At 43.1% G+C, this 24,241-nt stretch overlaps 1 protein-coding gene across 1 annotated transcript in view; it reads left to right on the top strand.

The window, feature by feature from the left end:
- The window catches only part of slc4a1b (solute carrier family 4 member 1b (Diego blood group)), a 41,818-nt gene that overhangs the window by 2,996 nt on the left and 14,581 nt on the right, over window positions 1-24,241 (top strand). The window contains exons 2-13 of the mRNA XM_021565428.2: window positions 3,305-3,351; window positions 5,398-5,578; window positions 10,256-10,391; window positions 12,560-12,629; window positions 12,786-12,828; window positions 13,207-13,391; window positions 17,237-17,447; window positions 20,919-21,122; window positions 21,468-21,616; window positions 22,788-22,982; window positions 23,477-23,725; window positions 24,067-24,156. Of these exons, the coding sequence (XP_021421103.2) occupies window positions 5,422-5,578; window positions 10,256-10,391; window positions 12,560-12,629; window positions 12,786-12,828; window positions 13,207-13,391; window positions 17,237-17,447; window positions 20,919-21,122; window positions 21,468-21,616; window positions 22,788-22,982; window positions 23,477-23,725; window positions 24,067-24,156 (1,689 nt within the window). The 5' untranslated portion in view covers window positions 3,305-3,351; window positions 5,398-5,421. The remainder of the gene's footprint in view (window positions 1-3,304; window positions 3,352-5,397; window positions 5,579-10,255; window positions 10,392-12,559; window positions 12,630-12,785; window positions 12,829-13,206; window positions 13,392-17,236; window positions 17,448-20,918; window positions 21,123-21,467; window positions 21,617-22,787; window positions 22,983-23,476; window positions 23,726-24,066; window positions 24,157-24,241) is intronic.

Genomic DNA, 24,241 nt, shown 5'->3' with positions numbered 1-24,241 from the left:
CTCCCTGTTCACTCATGTCTGCACAGCCAGGCATGACTCTAACGCCATCATTAAGTTTACTTATGACACAACAGTGGTAGGCCTGATCACCGACAATGATGAGACAGCCTTTAGGGAGGAGGTCAGAGACCTGGCCGTGTGGTGCAAGGACAACAACCTCTCCCATAACGTGATCAAGACAAAGGAGATGATTGTGGACTACAGGAAAAGGAGGACCGAGCAGGTTGAGAGCTTCAAGTTCCTTGGTGTCCACATCACCAACAAACTAACATGGTCCAAGCATGCCAAGACAGTCGTGAAGAGGGCACGACAAAACCTATTCCTCCTCAGGAGACTGAAAAGATTTGTCATGGGTCCTCAGATCCTCAAAAGGTTTTACAGCTGCACCATCGAGAACATGGTTGCATCACTACCTGGTATGGCAACTGCAAATAGCCCCGCTATTGTTATTTACTGGTAGTCTGTAATTATTTGTTTTTTTATCTCTGACTTTTTTTAAACGTATTTTCATAAAACAGTGTTGTTGGTTAAGGGCTTGTAGTAAGCATTTCACTGTAAGGTCTACATCTGTTGTATTCGATGCATGTGAGAAATAACATTTGATTTGATTTGATTTGACCCATGCGAACTGGACCAAAGATATGACTAAAATGGGAACCAATTTGCCACTATTTATGGGTACAGTGGATATAGACAAATGCATGTGATATTTGAGGCTCTATCTCACTAACAGATTGTACAATGTACACGCAAAATATTGTATTATGACTTTCGAGTGTGTGATATGGGGGTAAGATACATGTTTATTTCTACATTATAAAGAAAACCTTTTATAAACAATGGCAACACTGCCATGTTGATCTGAGCCTTGCTGTTGGAAATCCACATTAGTGTGCGACTTCCAGCTGTCTCAGATGCACTTCACTCCTCCACTTTCGTCTACAGTCGTTTGCTTTAGCGTTACCACTCAAACGAGCCCAATATCTGCGGTGCTGCTCATGGCAACGTCATCTCACTGAGTCTACCTTTAAATTATGTGACCCTCCAGATTCAGAAGCTTTAAAACCCCATTGGAAAATAAAAAATAATGGGCATAGATGTCAATTCAATGTCCATTCCACATTGGTTCAACATAATTTCATTGAAATGACGTAGAAACAACGTTGATTCAACCTCCACACCCCCCAAAAAAACATAATTCATATGGTTTTTATTTTATTTTAGTTAGTTTTGGAGTCAAAGATAATAGTTTCAGTGTAATTTAGTTTTTTCAACCGGGTTTATTAATTATTTACTAAATTGTTTTTTCATGATTCGTTTTAATTTTAGTTTCAGTTTTAGTTTACTATAATAACCTTGACACACACACACCTGTCTAGTCTGCCTAATCTGACTCTCTACTACCCTTTACTACCTCTGTTTTGGAAATAATCCATGCTGTTATCACAGACAACTTCTATCCTCAGCTCCCGTCAGAGATTTGTGGATGCTGTGACAGGCCACAACAGACTTTATGTAACAAGGAAGACAGGACCACAGGAATACATGTAGACATGCACTCATACGTTCATGAGCAGGAATAAAGAGCTCCTTGACCACGCACACCAGTGGTAACATGAACTTTACCCAGTACCAGGACATTTCTGCTCAAAACCTGTTTACTTCTGACAGGGGGCTGAAACTTGACCACAAGTGGTTCTTCCAGCAAGACATCAAAATCCATAAAGAAATGTTTAATTGGCCACAAAATCAACATTTTGCAATAGCCATCTCGGTCTCCGGACTTGAAAACCTGTGGTTTGAATTGAAGAGGGCAGTCCATAAGCACTGACGAAGGATATCAAGGATCTGGAAGGATTCTGTATGGAGGAATGGTCACGATCCCTCCCAATGTGTTCTACAACTCATAAAACGTTTTAGAGGAAGACTCAGGGCCATTTTCCAAAGTGTTTAGAGCATACAATATAGCTCAGTACTTGACATTTTTTATTTTACACAGTTAATTTTGCTCATCTTTATCAAGGGTGTAAATAATTTCGGACTCCACTGTGTACCCACTCATTCAATCAATAAGGGCAGAATCTTAACATTCTTATTTCTCTCAAATGTTGTGAATAATTTTTTTTTACATTCCTGTTAGTGAGCATTTCTCCTTTGCCACCACCTGACAGGTGTGGCATATCAAGAAGCTGATTAAACAGCATGATCATTACACAGGTGCACCTTGTGCTGGGGACAGTAAAAGGACACTCTAAATGCATAGTTTTGTCACACAACACAATGCCACAGATGTCTCAAGTTTTGAGGGAACACACAATTGTAGTACTGACTGCAGGAATGTCCATCAGAGCTGTGGCCAGAGAATTGAACGTTCATTTCTCACCTCCAACCGGCCTCACAACCGCAGATGCTGATGCTCCAGATACTCAACGAGTCTAAAGAAGTTTTATTGCTTCTTTAATCAGAACAACAGTTTTCAGCTGTGCTAACATAATTGCAAAAGGGTTTTCTAATAATCAATTAGCCTTCTAAAATTATAAACTTGGATTAGCTAACACAACGTGCCATTGGATCACGGGAGTGATGGTTGCTAATAATGGGCCTCTGTACGCCTATGTAGATATTCCATAAAAAAATCTGCCATTGCCAGCTACAATAGTCCTTTACAACATTAACAATGTCTACACTGTATTTCTGATCAATTTGATGTTATTTTAATGGACAAAAAATGTGCTTTTCTTTCAAAAACAAGGACATTTCTAAATGACCCCAAACTTTTGAACGGTAGTGTATGTTAATAGATGATTTAATTTAATAGAGGTGCAAATAATTAAAAAAAAACTGTTTTCACTTTGTCTATGATGTATTGTGTATATATTGATGAGGGAATTTTTTTATATTTTAGAATAGGGCTGTAATGTAACAAAATGTGGAAAAAGTATTTCTGAATTCTCTGTAGATTCACTGTATTTCATTCAGTTGCACAGTACAGAATAAACTGTATAGCAGGGGTGGCAAATGCACAGCCCACAATCCAAATCTGTCCAGCAAGCCTGCAGTGGATTTGGGGAAATTATAATTATGGTTGAAAAACAACTTCTCTCTATACTTGAATGTCTACAACCAAAATGCATTTAGGCATTTAGGCAGGGATCTAGTCGTTAGAGGATACTGTTGAGAATGTCCATATTCATGTGTAAAGTGTATCAATCAAACAACGATGATCGGACAACGATGTATTGTATAGACAGAAGTAGGAACGGCTATGTACAATGCTTATCAGAGCCTCCTTTCTATGTTCCAGCTGCGTTGAACGTTAACACCAACGCCAACCCCAGGGGAGACTGCCAGGTAAGTGGTCCCGCCAACACGTTTCTACAGTATATACTTTATACTGTATATAACTCCCTTGGTTAGCATACAGCAACGATTTCGAAGTGTGTTAATACTGTGTTTTGTGCTGCCCGTGCTGTCCACCCCTGTGAAAATAGAGTTCTCCATTCAATCTAACTATGTCCCCCTTTTTGCTACAATAGATTTCAGAAATGGTTTCCCGGAAACAGAAGCCTGGCCTGGGACTAAGAAACACTTTTAAATGGAGAATCTCCATTGAACATTTATTTTAGTCTTGGACTTGGCTGAATCAGTGTCTGGAAACCGTCTCTCAGTGTTTTAAGGCTCGGACCTTGTGCCGCCGCGTTAAGACACCTGCAACATGCTGAGCAATCTGATGGAGACATTCTGTTTCCGATACAGTTGATGTGATAGACTCAGCCGTCGGTGGGAAGAGTTAAAAGCCATTGAAGTGCAGCTTATCAATAGTTTAGTTCATACATGCATACAGACCCTCAATTAGAGGCAGAACAGCACACACACATACAACGGGGGGGGGGGGGGGGGGGGGATTTACACATACATAACCTTTCCTATAGCCAATACTAAGCCACATGCTTTGACATTGAGGTTAAAGAAAGTGTGAATTTACCTCGTTTAGCTTACATTAGACAAATCAGGACGACAATACTATTGTAATGGTTTTTTGTATAAAATAATCTTACATTACAGCTCACTTTGAGCAAATTTGGAATTTGCTAATAATTAATTAATCATAGCAAATTCTGCGATGAACTCAATTAAATGTTTTAATCATTTGACAGACCTACATAGAACGTATGTTCACAATTAAACGTCTCCGTTTCAGCTACACCATGGTATCCGCTCCTGTCCTCCCATGGCCTACCAGCCTTTACAACCATTAGTAGATACCCTGAAATGCACTTAATGCAATTGAGGTACACCTGTGACTGGCAGGGGCAGGAGGGTTCATTCAAGAACCAAAACAAACTTCAACCCCGTTGCACACACACCCTCCCCCCTCACACATACATTATATCATAGCTGCCACCTCTATGTCATAGCTGCCACCGTTGTCACCAAACTGATTGTCACCATTGATAATGTATTCATACATAGGAAAGACATACACACAAACAAACACACACTACTGCCCTTTGAAACTCTTGTACCCACACACACTCTGCCACACGCCATTTATTGACACTCCAAACACAGCCAGCAGTTAATCTGTCACCTCCACACCGACACCGAAAACAACCAGTGGACACAAACACTGCAGACGGGGGCTACCGCCACCATGTTTACGCTGTAGACACCAGCTACACCCGGCCTCCCTCGTTGTGGCAACCAGCCAAGCATGTCGGTGCCTTGTCGACCGACATCACCCCACCCTCACTACATGCCTTGTAGATCTGTATGTGTGCAGTGTGCAGGAGTGACAATGCAAAAGTTGATAGAGAGGTCATTGCTTCTAATGTCAATCATGAACACACCTGAATCAGCCTTTTGGTGAAACTGCTAAATCATGTTCAAGTGCACCTGCTTGCTTGAATAAGGTGAAAGCACAATGATCAAATCAAAATCAAATCAAATGTATTTATATAGCCCTTCGTGCATAAGCTGATATCTCAAAGTGCTGTACAGAAACCCAGCCTAAAACCCAAAACAGCAAGCAATGCAGGTGTAGAAGCACAGTGGCTAGGAAAAACCCAACCCAATGATGAATGGCTGTGGGTGTTTGAATCACCTCCATTAGTGTAGTCACATTTTTTCAAATGCACCGGTATTGCCACAAGGGTAACAAAGATATCGGGCATTATGGATTATTTCAAATTAGTTTGGCTGCATCAGTGTCCTGTGTCTTCCATACGCATACTGATATATTACTTCATCTGTCCATATATATTTACATTGATACATGCTGGAGAATTAAGCAAAAAGAATTGGGAGACAAAATGTGTGTTGCTTTGGGAACTCATTTAGTCCCCATGCGATCCCTTTCAATTCCACACTGCCAGTATCTTGTGTCTCCCCATGCAGGCCTACGTGGAGCTGACCGAGCTGATGAATGACCAGCAGAACCAGCAGGGCTGGCAGGAGACGGGCCGATGGGTGGGCTATGAGGAGAGCTACGACCCCGAGGCCGGGGGTTGGGGACCCTCACACATCTCCTACCTCACCTTCAAGAGCCTCATCCAGCTGCGCCGCACCATGAACACAGGTCAGAACAGGGCCGTGTTTATTAGGGTACACAGTGGGAAATGTTTTGAAACGCTTTGCAATGGAAATCGAAAATGAACATTTCTCAGTCCAGGTAGAACCTCGTGTTTTGTCCCATGGTTGTGTTCATTAGGCACCAAACTGAAGAAAATGTACTGAAACAGGGAGGAACTACTTGGGCTTGTCCAATGAGAAATGCAAATTGTCATTTTAAGTTCTGAAATGTTTTAAGACGTTTTCCGTTGCATGCCCTAATGCAGCGTTTACAAACTAGGGGTTGCAACCCTATGTAGGTTGCTTGATTTGAAAATAGGGTCATGAGAGAAACTCTGGAGAAAAATTGCTGCTTGGTTCACAGAATCATTGTGATGTGAGTAACCTTCGATATCCGCCGAACAGGTCGTGACAAACAAAGCCGTTTCTGTTTACTTCCTACAAATGTCGCTCTAACTTGTGAACGGTTGAAGCTATAAGCTATTACAATGCTCACAAGCCACACAGACTCGGAGGGGAAAAGAACATGATAATTGAAAGCGATGATGGTGTTCTTTTCTACACAGAATGTCATGCACAATTATAGCCTGATAATCTTCTGAACTTCCTAATACCTTTCTGATGCATTTCAGTCACTTCAAACCATACTTCCTTCAGATTGAAGTACAGTCAGACTGATTTGTAATAGACTGTCATAGCGCCCAAATAAAACATGAAACATTAGCTATTGATTACATCACTTTCTTTACATGGTGAGGTTGTAAAAAAAAATATATATATTTATATATATCAAAATGGGGTCACTGGCCAAAAAACATTTGGGAACACGACCGAATATAGAGTTGAATGGAGGAAATGGTCCAATTCCAATAGTTTTCAAATGCGTTCTTCCTCCTTCTCTCGTAGAAGTATTACTTATCTGAATGGAATTTATTTGAATTTGAATGGAATAGAATAGAATAGAATGGACTGAAAAGCCTGCCAACTGGGCACGCCCCGTCATTTCAAAGTGGACGTTTGGGTAATATTTGGTTGAGATGTTGATCACTGGGATTTCAACCATTATTCACCGACTCAAAAAGACAGCCAGAAGTTTTGTAAATTCCCAATATGTTATCAATATGCTTTCAAACATCTAAAAGCACAACTAAATTCCAATGGAAAAACAATATCTGCTTTTTAGTTTAGGTGTCATCTAAATGTCTTATCTGCGCTTTCAACCATTTAAAAGCACAACAAAGTTCAAATGGCAATACAATGTCAGATATGTTATATTTATACAACAACTTAATGCGTTATCACTGTGTTTCATCAAATAGCACAGCCAAATAACCTGGATTGCAGTTGAGATTACATTAAAAGTACATATTGCAGAGCCTCCCGAGTGGCGCAGCGGTCTAAGGCGTCACTACAGACCCGGGTTTGATCCCAGGCTGTGTCGCAGCCGGTCGCGACCGGGAGACCCATGAGGCGGCGCACAATTGGCCCAGCGTCGTCTGGGTTAGGGATGGGTTTGGCTGGCCGGGATGTCCTTGTCCCATTGCGCTCTAGTGACTCCTTGCGGCGGGCCAGGTGCGTACACGCTGACTTTGGTCGCCAGCTGGTACGGTGTTTGCTCCGACACATTGGTGAAGCTGGGTTACGGGTTAAGCGAGCAGTGTGTCAAGAAGCAGTGCAATTTGGCGGGGTCGTGTTTCGGAAAATGCATGGCTCTCGACCTTCGCCCCTCCCAAGTCCGTACGTGAGTTGCAGCAATGGGACAAAACTGTAACTACCAATTGGGGTGAAAGAAAAGTACACAGTGCAAGTGATCAACAATATTCTGCACAGATTATTACAGCAAGTGTGAAGATCTCCACAACTTGCGACCTTTGCATGCTATCTTGAACATTAATGCTTTCTATGATTAAGTAGGAAGAGATTTATACTAGTTACAGTAAACTAAACTCAAAATGTAAACTTAGATGTGTTGCACATTTTAAGGTTGAAAAAATACAGTTACATTCATTTGTAAGATAGCCTTAACTTTAAGCTGTTTACTGTAATACGAAAATACAGTGTCAAGAAAAAGTATGTGAACCCTTTGGAATTACCTGGATTTCTGGGTCATAAAATTTGATCTGATCTTCATCTAAATCACAACAATAGACAGTGTGCTTAAACTAATAACACACAAATTATTGTATTTTTCTTGTCTATATTGAATACATCATTTAAACATTCACAGTGTAGGTTGGAAAAAGTATGTGAACCCCTAGGCTAATGACTTCTCCAAAAGCTAATTGGAGTCAGGAGTCAGCTAACCTGGAGTCCAATTAATGAGACGAGATTGGAGATGTTGGTTAGAGCTGCCCTGCCCCATAAAAAACACTCACAAAATTTGAGTTTGCTATTCACAAGAAGCATTGACATGAACCATGCCTCAAACAAAAGAGATCTCAGAATACCTACGATTAAGAATTGTTGACTTGCATAAAGCTGGAAAGGGTTACAAAAGTATTTCTAAAAGCCTTAATGTTCATCAGTCCACTGTAAGACAAAATGTCTGTAAATTGAGAAAGCAGTTACTACTCTCCCTAGGAGTGGCCGTCCTGCAAAGATGACTGCAAGAGCACCGCACTGAATGCTCAGCGAGGTTAAGAAGAATCCTAGAGTGTCAGCTAAAGACTTACAGAAATCTCTGGAACATGCTAACATCTCTGTTGACGAGTCTACGATACGTAAAACACTAAACAAGATTGGTGTTCATGGCAGGACCCCACAGAAGAAGCCACTGCTGTCCAAAAAAAACATTGCTGGATGTTTGAAGTTCGCAAAAGAGCACCTGGATGTTCCACAGCGCTACTGGCAAAATATTCTGTGACAGATTAAACTAAAGTTGAGTTGTTTGGAAGGAACACACAACACTATGTGTGGAGAAAAAAAGGGACAGCACACCAACATCAAAACCTCATCCCAACTGTAAAGTATGGTGGAGGGAGCATCATGGTTTGGGGCTGCTTTGTTGCCTCAGGGCCTGGACATCTTGCTGTCATCGACGGAAAAATGATTTCCCAAGTTGATCAAGACATTTTGCTGTAGAATGTAAGGCTATCTGTCCGCGAATTGAAGCTCAACAGAAGTTGGGTGATGCAATACGACAACGACCCAAAACATAGAAGTAAATCAACAACAAAATGGCTTCAACAGAAGAAAATACGCCTTCTGGAGTGGCCCAGATAGAGTCCTGACCTCAACCCGATTTGAGATGCTGTGGCATGGCCTCAAGAGAGCGGTACACACCAGACATCCCAAGAATATTGCTGAACTGAAACAGTTATGTAAAGAGGAATGGTCCAAAATTCCTCCTGACAGTTGTGCAGGTCTGATCCGCAACTGCAGAAAACGTTTGGTTGAGGTTGTTGCTGTCAAAGGAGGGTCAACCAGGTATTAAATTTGGTTCACATACTTTTTGCCATGTGAATGTTTACACAGTGTGTTCATAAAACACATGAAAACATGTAAATGTTTGTGTGTTAGTTTAATCAGAGTGTGTTTGTCTACTGTTGTGACCTAGATGAAGATAAGTAAACATTTGATGACCAATTTATGCAGAAATCGAGGTAATTCCAAAGGGTTCCCATACTTTTTCTTGCCACTTTATTGTTGAATTGTGTTTGGTTGACAACGCAGGAGAGTTTCATCTGAGCCACTGGCTTTATCCTATTCTTTAACTTTTATTTTTTGTTGAGATGAAGACGTGAATCCAACATATGAATTATTAATTTGTAGATAAACTCTGAATGAAATCCAGACTAAGTCAGTGGCACAGATGGATCTATGCAAACAGAAGATACATCTCCTTCAAATGTTGATATTTGGTTTCGTTGACAACCAAGCACAATTCAATATCCAGTTTGTCTCAAAATGAATAATTTGATACTGTATGTTCGATTCACATCTCCATCTCAACCAAAAATCTAAGTCAAAGAATAGGACAAAATCTTATCAATCTTGTAATGCACTTTAAATCAAGTTTGATTTCATTTAGCCCTATTCTTTAACTTAGATGTTTGGTTGAGATGGTGACATCCAACGTATTAATGATTACATTGAAGCAATGTTGATTCCATTAGTTTGTGCCCAGTGGGTATTTCCTTCTTCTTTTAGTGAGGTAATCAGTGATCTGGCATGACTGGATTGGCAAAAGCTATGTTGTAACTCTGTCTTTGTTGCAGTAGCTACCTTGTAAAGGGAAAGGAAGCATTTATTGAAAAGTGTTTGAACAGGTTTGAAGATGAGTGAATATCATCAAGATAAGATCTTGAGAGAAATTATCAGATTTTGACCTTGAAGCTCGAGTGAGCTCCGTCAACTGCCCTCTAACTATAGAACCCGTCCGAACCTGTATTTCTAGGTTGTGTTGCAATATAAGAGGAAATTACCTATAGGGGTACTGCACCTGCATATTCCTTCCCATACAGCCAGTCTACATCGATGTCCTGATTCAGAGGGGTTGGGTTAAATGCGGAAGACACATTTCAGTTTAATGCATTCAGTTGTGCAACTGACTCGGTATCCCCTTTCCGTTTGCCTTCCTTCGCAGTTACTCTCTCTCTTCCACCCCTCTTACATCCTTCATTCATATTGTAACCCTGGCCCTGTTCAACCTCTCACCCTGTGATGTTTCCTGTGGATTGTTCAGGTGTGGTGATGCTAGACCGGGTGGAGCGCAGTCTCTCCGGCATCGCTGAGAAGATAGTGGATGAGTTGATCAGCAAGAAAGAGATCAGGCCCAGCGATCGGGATGGAGTGCTCCGTTCCCTGCTCCAAAACCGCAGGTAAAGTTCACTAAGTGTTCACTAAGCTACGCTTGTATGATTAGTCAGCTTGCCTAAGACCTGAAGACTTGTGTTTGCTGTCTATGTAAAAGTCTAGGCTATAGCGCAATTGGTTCAGATGGTCTGTCACAGTAAAGTCCTACTCAGGTCTTTGTATCGGAGGTGGTTCAAAGCCAAGCCATACCACTGTCCATATAAATACTAACTAAGGGACCAGTGAGGAGGAAGGGGAGGAGCATACCACTCAGTGATTTTATTTTATTTTAATTTTATTATTTTTAGATAAAATTATACTAAATACATGCACAACACCAAATAACTGATTAAAACACACGGTTTTGCAGTGAAGATCTACAGTAGCCTCAAAAGCACCCTCTAGGGTAGCACCATGGTGTAGCCTGAGAACGGGTATTTTCTGTCCTCCTCTGGGTACATTGACTTCAATACAAAACCTAGGAGGCTTGTGGTTCTCACCCCCTTCAATAGACGTACACAGTAATCATAGCGACTTCTGAAGGACATCATCCAACCTATAAGAGCTATTGCAGCTTGAACTGACATGTTGCCCATCCAATCACAGAATCTACTGAAAGCTACAGCTACCTAGTACTACAGTGCATAAAGTGTGGTGAGTAGTTGACTCAAAGAGAGAAAAAAACAATAGTTGAACGGTTTTGGGAAAATACATTTATTCACAAATGAAGGAGAAGCAGCAGAGAGAGAGAGAAAGCTAGCTATATTTTGTTGTACTCATTTCTTCCTTGTTAACCTGTCACTTACTTAGCTAATGCAGCTAATTTAGCCTACTCAATAAACTGACTCAGAGAGGAATGCTATGTATGTTAGCTAGCAGACTAAGGCTTTCCAACACTGCAACTCTTCCAAGTTAAGTTATTTCCACCGGGGCCCGCCAATTCTGTTGCAAAACATTCCTTAAACAGAAGCAAATGGAACGAAATGGGGAGGGACATACATGAATTTGTTCAATAGAAACTCGTTTTAGTTTTTTTGCAACAGTTTGGACTAATGATTACACCCCAGATCAGCTAGATGCAGGCAAGAATGTGGTGGTATTGAATGTGTCACTGTCTGTCACCTTGAGTACTCCAATTTGTCTCTCGACCTATGTACCCACATTATAAACTTTCATTTGAAGGCTAGGTTGTAGCAACCTCGTGATGGTTATAGGGCACATTTGAGTATCATATAGTAGCCTAAACCTATTGATGTTACATTGAGTTAAGTTAACAGGATATGAATGACAGTCATCCAATATGAAGGAGAAGAAATAAGGCCTTACTGTAAGGATCGGCGCTGGAGACGAGAAGCAGGTACAGGGAGTGAACCACGGACAGGAACAGAATACAGACAGCGTCTGGACAGGGGAAACAGAAATGATAATAATGCTGACACGGGGATGAAACAGACAGATATAGAGAAGGCAATCAAAACGTGAAGGAGTCCAGGTGGGTCCAATGAGCGCTGATGCGCGTAATGAGGGTGACAGGTGTGCGTAATGAAAGGCTGCCTGGCACCCTCGAGCGCCAGAGAGGGAGAGTGGGAGCAGGCATGACAGCACCCCACCCTCTAGGGACGCCACCTGGGCGAGCCTGATGCGTCCCACCTGGGCGAGCCTGATGGGCCGGCCGGGGCATGGGCGCTGGACAAGCCGGCTGAGGGCGTAGAAGCCCGACGAGCCAGCAGAGGCATGGGAGCCTAGCGAGCCGGCTGAGGCGTGAAAGCCTGACAATCCTGCTGAGGCATGGGGGCCCAACGAGATGGCTGAGGCTCTGGGAGCCTGACAATCGGGCTGAAGAGTGAAAGCCTGACGATCCCGCTGAGGTGTGAAAGCCTGACAATCCCGCTGAGGCGGGGGAGCCCGACGATCCGACTGAGGCGTGGGAGCCTGATGAGCCGGCTGAGGCATGATGTGGGGTGGGAGCCCTCGAGCGCCAGAGAGGGGAGCAGGCGTGACACATTCTCATAAAGAAAATGCCACCGACCACCGCTGTTAGGGGCAGACCGGGGGCCAGTTAAACCAGTTGAGTGTATGCCTGGTCGTAACTCTACAACTGACATAGAATGGGGACCTGTTAAATTACCTAGGCATAAGCCTTTCTATGAGCTTTACATACAGTACATAATATAAGGTGTGATTCTCTCCCCAGCCAAACTGCAGTAGAGGGCCAACCCTTGTTCGGGGGGGCGGAGATGCAGACCTTTTCTGTCAAAGAGAGGGTACGTGTAATGTGTCATTCAGTCAGCAGTCACCCTAAACAGTAATAGATCAACAATACCAACATTTAAAAACACACAAATTCAATGTCAATGTCAACAACCATTTTAGATAATTGATTTGACTAAATACTATACACATTACTTTTCTTTCCTCAGAGAGATGCAACTGACACTGTAGAGGCCTCTATGGTGCTTGTTGGTAAGTGCAAATCTGAATTTGAATCAGTACACTGTGTGTGTGTGTGTGTGTGTGTGTGTGTGTGTGTGTGTGTGTGTGTGTGTGTGTGTGTACACATATCTTCATGCCTGTCTATGTGTATGTATTCTCATACCTCACAGGAGGTTGGTGGCACCTTAATTGGGGAGGATGGCCCATAATAATGGCTGGAATGGAGGGAATAGAATGGTATAAAACACATGGAAACCATACTGTATGTTTGATGAGTTTGATACCATTCCATTGATTCCGTTCCAGCCATTACTATGAGCCAGTCCTCCCCAATTATGGTGCCACCAACATCCTGTGTCATACCTATGTATGCTTATGTATGTTTGTTTGTATGTGTATGTGTACCAGGAGCTCTGGACTTCCTGGAGAGGCCCACGGTGGCATTTGTGCGTCTGAAGGAGGCTCTGGTTCTGGATTCGGCCCTGGAGGCCCCAGTGCCAGTCCGCTTCGTCTTTATCCTGGTGGGCCCCACCAAGAGTGACATGGACTACCACGAAACCGGCCGCGCAATGGCAGCACTCATGGCCGACAAAGTGAGTTAGCAAATTAAAAGGTCCAATGAAAGAGCAGGAAGTGGAGATGAGCGAAACTGTACAGGAAATGAGAGCAGGTTAACAGGAAATGGTAAAAACGGGATTCATGACACATTGTTTAACCAATCTTCCGGCGCCGACAGAGATGGCCGCCTCGCTTCGCGTTCCTAGGAAACTATGCAGTTTTTTGTTTTTTTACGTGTTATTTTTTACATTGGTACCCCAGGTCATCTTAGGTTTCATTACATACAGTCGAAAAGAACTGCTGAACATAAGAGCAGCGTCAACTCACCATCAGTACGACCAAGAATATGACTTTCGCGAAGCGGATCCTGTGTTCTGCCTTTCACCCAGGACAACGAAATGGATCCCAGCCGGCGACCCAAAAAAAACGACGTAAAAGAGGGAAACGAGGCGGTCTTCTGGTCAGACTCCATAGACGGGCACATCGTGCACCACTCCCTAGCATTCTTCTCGCCAATGTCCAGTCTCTTGACAACAAGGTTGATGAAATCCGAGCAAGGGTAGCATTCCAGAGGGACATCAGAGACTGTAACGTTCTTTGCTTCACGGAAACATGGCTCACTGGAGAGACGCTATTGGTATCGGTGCAGCCAACTGGTTTCTCCACGCATCGCGCAGACAGAAACAAACATATTTCTGGTAAGAAGAGGGGCGGGGGCGTATGCTTCATGGTTAACGTGACGTGGTGTGATCATAACAACATACAGGTACTCAAGTCCTTCTGTTCACCTGATTTAGAATTCCCCACAATCAAATGTCGACCGCATTATCTACCAAGGGAATTCTCTTCGATTATAATCACAGCCGTATATATTCCCCCCCAAGCAAACACATCGATGGCTCTGAACGAACTTTATTTGACTCTTTGCAAACTGGAATCCATTTATCCGGAGGCTGCATTCATTGTAGCTGGGGATTTTAACAAGGCTAATCTGAAAACGAGACTCCCTAAATTTTATCAGCATATCGATTGCGCAACCAGGGCTGGAAAAACCTTGGATCACTGCTATTCTAACTTCCGCGACGCATATAAGGCCCTGCCCCGCCCTCCTTTCGGAAAAGCTGACCACGACTCTATTTTGTTGATCCCTGCCTACAGACAGAAACTAAAACAAGAAGCTCCCGCGCTGAGGTCTGTTCAACGCTGGTCCGATCAATCTGATTCCACACTCCAAGACTGCTTCCATCACGTGGACTGGGATATGTTTCGTATTGCGTCAGACAACAACATTGACGAATACGCTGATTCGGTGAGCGAGTTCATTAGAACGTGCGTTGAAGATGTTGTTCCCATAGCAACGATTAAAACATTCCCAAACCAGAAACCGTGGATTGATGGCAGCATTGGCGTGAAACTGAAAGCCCAAACCACTGCTTTTAATCAGGGCAAGGTGACCGGAAACATGACCGAATACAAACAATGTAACTTTTCCCTCCGCAAGGCAATCAAACAAGCTAAGCGTCAGTATAGAGACAAAGTAGAATCTCAATTCAATGGCTCAGACACAAGAGGTATGTGTCAGGGTCTACAGTCAATCACGGATTACAAAAAGAAAACCAGCCCAGTCACGGACCAGTATGTCTTGCTCCCAGGAAGACTAAATAACTTTTTTGCCCGCTTTGAGGACAATACAGTGCCACTGACACGGCCCGCAACTAAAACATGCGGACTCTCCTTCACTGCAGCCAACGTGAGGAAAACATTTAAACGTTTCAACCATCGCAAGGCTGCAGGCCCAGACGGCATCCCCAGCCGCGCCCTCAGAGCATGCGCAGACCAGCTGGCTGGTGTGTTTACGGACATATTCAATCAATCCCTATCCCAGTCTGTTGTTCCCACATGCTTCAAGAGGGCCACCATTGTTCCTGTTCCCAAGAAAGCTAAGGTAACTGAGCTAAACGACTACCGCCCCGTAGCACTCACTTCCGTCATCATGAAGTGCTTTGAGAGACTAGTCAAGGACCATATCACCTCCACCCTACCTGACACCCTAGACCCACTCCAATTTGCTTACCGCCCAAATAGGTCCACAGACGATGCAATCTCAACCACACTGCACACTGCCCTAACCCATCTGGACAAGAGGAATACCTATGTGAAAATGCTGTTCATCGACTACAGCTCGGCATTTAACACCATAGTGCCCTCCAAGCTCGTCATCAAGCTCGAGACCTTGGGTCTCGACCCCGCCCTGTGCAACTGGGTACTGGACTTCCTGACGGGCCGCCCCCAGGTGGTGAGGGTAGGCAACAACATTTCGACCCCGCTGATCCTCAACACTGGGGTCCCACAAGGGTGCGTTCTGAGCCCTCTCCTGTACTCCCTGTTCACCCACGACTGCGTGGCCACGCAAGCCTCCAACTCAATCATCAAGTTTGCGGACGACACAACAGTGGTAGGCTTGATTACCAACAATGACGAGACGGCCTACAGGGAGGAGGTGAGGGCCCTCGGAGTGTGGTGTCAGGAAAATAACCTCACACTCAACGTCAACAAAACTAAGGAGATGATTGTGGACTTCAGGAAACAGCAGAGGGAACACCCCCCTATCCACATCGATGGAACAGTAGTGGAGAGGGTAGTAAGTTTTAAGTTCCTCGGCGTACACATCACAGACAAACTGAATTGATCCACCCACACAGACAGCATCGTGAAGAAGGCGCAGCAGCGCCTCTTCAACCTCAGGAGGCTGAAGAAATTTGGCTTGTCACCAAAAGCACTCACAAACTTCTACAGATGCACAATCGAGAGCATCCTGTCGGGCTGTATCACCGCCTGGTACGGCAACTGCTCCGCCCACAACCGTAAGGCTCTCCAGAGGGTAGTGAGGTCTGCACAACGCATCACCGGGGGCAAACTACCTGCCCTCCAGGACACCTACACCACCCGATGTCACAGGAAGGCCATAAAGATCATCAAGGACCACAACCACCCGAGCCACTGCCTGTTCACCCCGCTATCATCCAGAAGGCGAGGTCAGTACAGGTGCATCAAATCTGGGACCGAGAGACTGAAAAACAGGTTCTATCTCAAGGCCATCAGACTGTTAAACAGCCACCACTAACATTGAGTGGCTGCTGCCAACACACTGACTTAACTTAACTTAATAATGGGAATTGATGGGAAATGATGTAAAATATATCACTAGCCACTTTAAACAATGCTACCTAATATAATGTTTACATACCCTACATTATTCATCTCATATGTATATGTATATACTGTACTCTATATCATCTACTGAATCTTTATGTAATACATGTATCACTAGCCACTTTAACTATGCAACTTTGTTTACATACTCATCTCATATGTATATACTGCACTCAATACCATCTACTGTATCTTGCCTATGCCGCTCTGTACCATCACTCATTCATATATCTTTATGTACATATTCTTTATCCCCTTACACTTGTGTCTATAAGGTAGTAGTTTTGGAATTGTTAGCTAGATTACTTGTTGGTTATTACTGCATTGTCGGAACTAGAAGCACAAGCATTTCGCTACACTCGCATTAACATCTGCTAACCATGTGTATGTGACAAATAAAATTTGATTTGATTTGAACCAGCATCAGTACATGCATGTAAAATATGGGTGTTTCTAGGACTACAACCATGATACACATTCCATTTAGGAGAAATGCAAAACAATTTCTCCATTGAGCATGTTAATTATTCCAGGACTGGGCTTAATCTGTGTCAGGGAAACCGGCCCATATATATAACTTCACAACAATACAAAAAGACACTAGACATCATCCTCATACTCTCACATCCCAATTTCTTTCCCCTCTCTTCTTTTCCCTCTATCCCAGGTGTTCAACCAGGCGGCATTCCAAGCACAGGGCGAACGGGAGCTGATGGACGCCGTGGCTGACTTCATGGACTGCAGCATCGTGATCCCTCCCACGGAGATCCAGGACGGGGCGATGCTCCAGTCCATCATCGGCTTCCAGAAGAAACTGCTGCAGGAGAGGCTCCGTCCCTCCGACCCCGTGTTGCGTCTGGACTTGAAACCCCGCAAATGTGGGTGGAGGCTCATTAACATATTCTACAATAATACAATAGATTAGAATGAATTAAAATAGCATCAATACATGAGCATACACATACATAAGTGTTGCAAAAACCCACTTGCATCCATAGCACCTGTTTTGTAGTTGGTTAATGGAGGTCTCCCTCTGTTAAAAAAAAACATACAGTTGAAGTCGGAAGTTTACATACACTTAGGTTGGATTCATTAAAACTCGTTTTTCAACCACTCCACAAATTTATTGTTAACAAATTATAGTTTTGGCAAGTCAGTTAGGACATCTACTATGTGCATGATACCAGTAATTTTTACAACAATTGTTTACAGACAGATTATTTCACTTATAATTCACTGTATCACAATTCCAGTGGGTCAGAAGTTTACATACACTAAGTTGACTGTGCCTTTAAACAGCTTGGAAAATTCCAGAAAATTATGTAATGGCTTTAGAAGCCTCTGATAAGCTAATTGACATCATTTGAGTCAATTGGAGGTGTTCCTGTGGATGTATTTCAAGGCCTACCTTCAAACTCAGTGCCTCTTTGCTTGAAATCATGGGAAACCATGAGACCATGCAGCCATCATACCGCTCAGGAAGGAGACATGTTCTGTCTCCTAGAGATGAACGTACTTTGGTGCGAAAAGTGCAAATCAATCCCAGAACAACAGCAAAGGACATTGTGAAGATGCTGGAGGAAACAGGTACAAAAGTATCTATATCCACAGTTAAACAAGTCCTATATCAACATAACCCTAAAGGCCGCTCAGCAAGGAAGAAGCCACTGCTCCAAAACCGCCTACGGTTTGCAACTGCACATGGGGACAAAGATTGTATTTTTTTGAGAAATGTCTTCTGGTCTGATGAAACAAAAATAGAACTGTTTGGCCATAATGACCATCATTATGTTTGGAGGTAGGTCGCGGTGTGACTAGGGTGGGTGATCTAGTGTGTTTATATCTATGTTGGCCTGGTATGGTTCCCAATCAGAGGCAGCTGTTTATCGTTGTCTCTGTCGTTGTCTCTGTCTCTGATTGGGGATAATATTTAGGCAGCCATTTCCCCACAGTGTTTTGTGGGATCTTATTTTGAGTTAGTGCATGTTGCACCTCTTATGTTACGGTTCGTTGTTTGTTTTCTTTTTGTTTTGTTAGTTCACAAAAAAAAAAAGATGTGGAACTCAGAGCACACTGCGCCTTGGTCCGTCTCACCACACTGCCATGACAATGATGGAGGACAATTATGTGGATATATTGAAGCAACGTCTCAAGACATCAGTCAGGAAGTTAAAGCTTGGTCGCAAATGGGTCTTCGAAATGTACAATGACCCCAAGCATACTTCCAAAGTTGTGGCAAAATGGCTTAAGGACAACAAAGTCAAGGTATTTGAGTGGCCATCACAACACCCTGACCACAATCCTATAGAAAATGTGTGGGCAGAACTGAAAAAGCGTGTGCGAGCAAGGAGGCCTACGAACCTGACTCAGTTACACCAGCTCGGTCAGGAGGAATGGGCCAAAATTCACCCAACTTATTGTGGGAAGCTTGTGGAAGGCTCCCAGAAACGTTTGACCCAAGTTAAACAATTTAAAGGCAACGCTACCAATACTAATTGAGTGTATGTACACTTCTGACCCACTGGGAATGTGATAAATAAAATAAATAAAAGCTGAAAAAAATATTTTTCTTAACTATTGTTCTGACATTTCACATTCTTAAAATAAAGTGGTGATGCTAACTGACCTAAGACAGGGAAAGGATTAAAGTATTAAATGTCAGGAATTGTGACAAACTGAGTTTAAATGTATTTGGCTAAGGTGTATGTAAACTTCAAACTTCAACTGTAACCTTTTCCAGAAAAAAAAATAATATCAGTGTTCCTCCCTAATTTAAATATTTTTTATTACAAGTACAGTACCAGTCAAAAGTTTGGACACCAACTTATTCCAGGGTTTTTCTTTATTTTTTACTATTTTCTATATTGTAGAATAATAGTGAAGACATCAAAACTATGAAATAACACATATATGGAATCATGTGGTAACCAAAAATGTGCTGAACAAATCAAAATATATTTTATAATTCAAAGTAGCCACCCTTTGCCTTGATGACAGCATTCCACACTCTTGGCATTCTCTCAACCAGCTTCATGAGGTAGTCACCTGGAATGCATTTCAATTAATAGGTGTGCCTTGTTAATTTGTGGAATTTCTTTCCTTCGTAATGCGTTTGAGCCAATCAGTTGTGTTGTGACAAGGTAGGGGTGGTATACAGAAGATTGCCCTATTTGGTAAAATACCAAGTTCATATTATGGTAAGAACAGCTCAAATAAGTAAAGAGAAATGACAGACCATCATTTCTTTAAGACACAAAGGTCAGTCAATACGGAAAATTTCACGAACTTTGAAAGTTTCCTTAAGTGCAGTCGTAAAAACCATCAAGCGCTATGATGAAACTGGCTCTCACGACCACCACAGGAAAGAAACACCCAGAGTTACCTCTGCTGCAGAAGACAAGTTCATTAGAGTTCACTGCACCTCAGATTGCAACCAAAATAAATGCTTCGCAGAGTTCAAGTAACAGACACAACTCATCATCAACTTTTCATGAGAGACTGCATAAATCAGGCCTTCATGGTCGAATTGCTGAAAAGAAATCACTACTAAAGGACACCAATAAGACGAAGAGACTTGCTTGGTCCAAGAAACACAAGCAATGGACATTAGAGTGGTGGAAATGTGTCCTTTGGTCTGATGAGTCCAAATTTGAGATTTTTGGTTCCAACTGCCATGTCTTTGTGAGACCGCATGTGTGGTTCCCACTGTGAAGCATGAAAGAGCAGGTGTGGGGGTGCTTTGCGGGTGTCACTGTCTGTGATTTTATGTAGTATTCAAGGCATACTTAACCAGCATGGTTACCATGGCATTCTGCAGCAATACGCCACCCATCTGGTTTGCGCTTAGTGGGACTATCATTTGTTTATCAACAGGACAATGTCCCAAAGCACACATCCAGAATGTGTAAGGGCTAATTGACCAAGAGGAGTGATGGAGTGCTGCATCAGATGACCTGGCCTTCACAAACACCCGACCTCAACCAATTGAGAGGGTTTGGGATGAGTTGGACCGCAAAGTGAAGGAAAAGCAGCCAACAAGTGCTCAGCATATGTGGGAACTCCTTCAAGACTGTTAGAAAAGCATTCCTTGTGAAGCTGGTTGAGAGAATGCCAAGAGTGTGCAATGCTGTTATCAAGGCAAAGGGTGGCTACTTTGAAGAATCTAAAATCTAAAATCTATTTGATTCCATATTTGTTATTTCATAGTTTTGATGTCTCACTATTATTCTACAGTGTAGAAAATAGTACAAATGTAGAGAAACCCTTGAATGAGTAGGTGTGTCCAAACCTTTGACTGGTACTGTATATTCCAAACCTTCCCAGCTTAGCTATACTTAATATTTTCATAGCTTCCAACCCATCTGGGCCTGCTCCTGAGGATCCTCTGGTTCGTACGGGTCAGCCGTTCGGCGGGATGATACGAGATGCGAAGAGACGCTACCAGCACTATGTGAGTGACTTCACTGATGCCCTCAACGCTCAAGTTCTCGCCGCTATTATCTTCATCTACTTCGCTGCCCTGTCCCCTGCCGTCACCTTCGGAGGATTGCTAGGTAAATACTGTCTGTGTGTGTTTGTGCCGTGAGTGCTTGATTACGTGTTCAAATGTGTGTGTGTGTGTGTGTGTGTGTGTGTGTGTGTGTGTGTGTGTGTGTGTGTGTGTGTGTGTGTGTGTGTGTGTGTGTGTGTGTTTGTATATACATGTGTGTTCGTGTTATCTATGTGTCAGAGTGAGCCTGTCAGGTGTGCCACATGGGTGTGATTTGTACTTTGGGGACTATTCCGTTGGGCTAGGCAAGCTCAATCAAATGCAACTAAAATATTTGAAAGAAAACAAATACTTTTCAAACCCATGTCTGTAACGCCATAACCTCTCCTTTCCCACTTCCCTACTTCAGCTGATAAGGTGGACAACATGATGGGTGTGTCTGAGCTCCTGATCTCCACCTGTGTCCAGGGAGTCATTTTCTGCTGCATCGCAGCCCAGCCCGTCCTGGTCATCGGCTTCTCAGGCCCACTTCTGGTGTTTGAGGAGGCCTTCTTTGCCGTGAGTGACTCCTCTTTTAACGCCACACCTGCAAAATGACTAAAGAGCTATGGCTCTCTACATCTGATCGACATGAAACTGATATTCCATCGTGCATAAAACGATGCATCTTATTCAAGTATTTTTGTTTGTGTGTTTTTTTCTTTCTGTTATGTTTGTGGTGTCATATCTGTTTCATCATATTTAATCAAATGTATGATGAATAGTAAATGGTCATGTGAGAATGATAAAGATGTGTATACGGCATATCCTATTAGTCCAGGCAATATGTGCCAAATTTTATATATTCACTTTTTAATAAAAGTATGATACTTGGTACACTTGTACAGTTTGGGGCCCTGATCATTTTCAAATATGGAGCCAGGGCCTCCCGGGTGGCGCAGTGGTCTAGGGCACTGCATCGCAGTGCTAGCTGTGCCACCAGAGACTCTAGGTTTGCGCCCAGGCTCTGTCGCAGCCGGACACGACCGGGAGGTCCGTGGGGCGACGCACAATTGGCCTAGCGTCGTCCAGGTTAGGGAGGGTTTGGCCGGTAGGGATATCCTTGTCTCGCACTAGCGACTCCTGTGGCGGGCCGGGCACAGTGCACGCTAACCAGGTCGCCGGGATGCGCGCTGTGTTAAGAAGCAGTGCAGCTTGGTCGGGGTGTGTTTCAGAGGACGCATGGCTTTCGACCTTCGTCTCTCCCGAGCCCGTATGGGAGTTGTAGCGATGAGACAAGATAGTAACTACTAACAATTGGGTACAAAAGGGGGTAAAATTCCCAAAATAAATAAATAATATGGAGCCAGGTGGTTGTGGCAGAATAGCAAAATGGCCCGCCTGGAGTGATTTTTGATGTTGTGCATGGCATCATTGTAAACATAGGGGTAGACATAGAACATTTTATGTCATTATTTTGGGTTTTGGAGATATGAGGTAAAATACATTATTTGGGTGTGTAGGAATGGAAAATGGCCACCACAGCCGTCATGCCGTCATGAGTTGTTTTTATAATGGATCCATATCTGAAAATGTTCAAGGCTCCAAACTGTACAAGTGTACCAAGTTTCATGTTTTTATGAAAAATTTGACATCATTTTCACATCTCGCTTTGACTACAGTATATGTAGAATACCACTAAATATCACTGACAACTGGCAATAACCTGGAGTCTTTCCATTCCATTCAGTTCTGTAAGTCTCAGGACATTGAGTACATTGTGGGGCGTGTGTGGGTGGGCGTGTGGCTGGTGGTCATCGTGGTGCTCATCGTGGCGTTCGAGGGCAGTTTCTTGGTCCGCTTCATCTCCCGCTTCACCCAGGAGATCTTCTCCATCCTTATCTCCCTCATCTTCATCTACGAGACCTTCGCCAAGCTGGGCAGGGTATACATCACCATCCCACCTCTGTCCATCCTGTTACATGACACTACTCAACTGTCATTAATGTTACATTAAGTCAGTCTACTGTCATTATTTGTCCATTACATTTCTCCACTGTCATTACTGTTACATTACGTTAATCCCCTGTCATTACATTACATTTCTCCACTATCAACACTGTTACATTACATTATTACACTGTCATTACTGTTACATTACTCCACTGTCATTACCATTACATTATGTTAATCCACTGTCATTGCATTACATTTCTCCACTGTCAATACTGTTACATTACATTATTACACTGTCATTACTGTTACATTACTCCACTGTTTCCAATCCTCTTGCTCACTCTTAACTTTGTTTCAATGTCCATTGCTGGTATCTGACTCAAAGGACCAGAGAAATAAATCATTGTTTTTGCTAAAAATCAGTAATGGAAATACAGCTTTTTCAAAAAGCACAGTCAACTTTCATCCAATCGCTGTCTGTAGATTTTCAAGGCCCACCCATTGATCCTGAACTACGACCACCTCAACAACACGGTGGAGGACCCATGGCACCCAGTGGTGATCCACAACCACCTGTATGACAACAGCACGGGCAACACCACCACCACAGTCAACATCCTGGACCGGGCCTACCCCAACACGGCCCTGCTCTCCATGTGCCTCATGTTTGGATGCTTCTTCATCGCCTTCTTCCTGCGCCAGTTCAAGAACGGGACCTTCCTACCTGGAAAGGTAATGATATTAATCAATACATTTTTATTCGACAATTTAATTTACATTTAAAGTGGCCTCAGCTATGTGAATACAACAATGCACACATTGAGGATAATGTCAACAGACTCATTTCAATTGTAGCATGATTTCCTTTCAACAGGGCGTGTATCTTTAGTTTGAACAACTTTTTTTTACATACCCACCCCCTCCCGGATTGGGGATCAATAAAGTTCAACTCAATTAAATTATTCAAGTGCTATAAGCACTTTAAATTATAAGACAGGGGACTCGGCACTAGCCTTAGAACCAGTCAGATACACTTGTCAAGCTTTGTTGTTATGTGTTTGTCTGCCTTTCAGATCCGGCGCTTGATTGGGGACTTTGGGGTGCCCATTGCTATTTTCTTAATGTGTGTTGTGGACATCAACATAGAGGATGCGTACACCCAGGTTAGTCCTTGCTAGCCTGGTCTCAGATATGTTTGTGCTCTTTCCAACTCCATTGCTCTGCGTGAGTTGAGCATAATAAGCGTAA

The sequence above is a fragment of the Oncorhynchus mykiss genome, chromosome 16 (assembly GCF_013265735.2).
Source record: "Oncorhynchus mykiss isolate Arlee chromosome 16, USDA_OmykA_1.1, whole genome shotgun sequence".
Lineage (NCBI taxonomy): Eukaryota > Metazoa > Chordata > Actinopteri > Salmoniformes > Salmonidae > Oncorhynchus > Oncorhynchus mykiss.
Note: the sequence above shows the minus strand (reverse complement) of the source record. Positions and strands in the feature narration are given on the sequence as shown.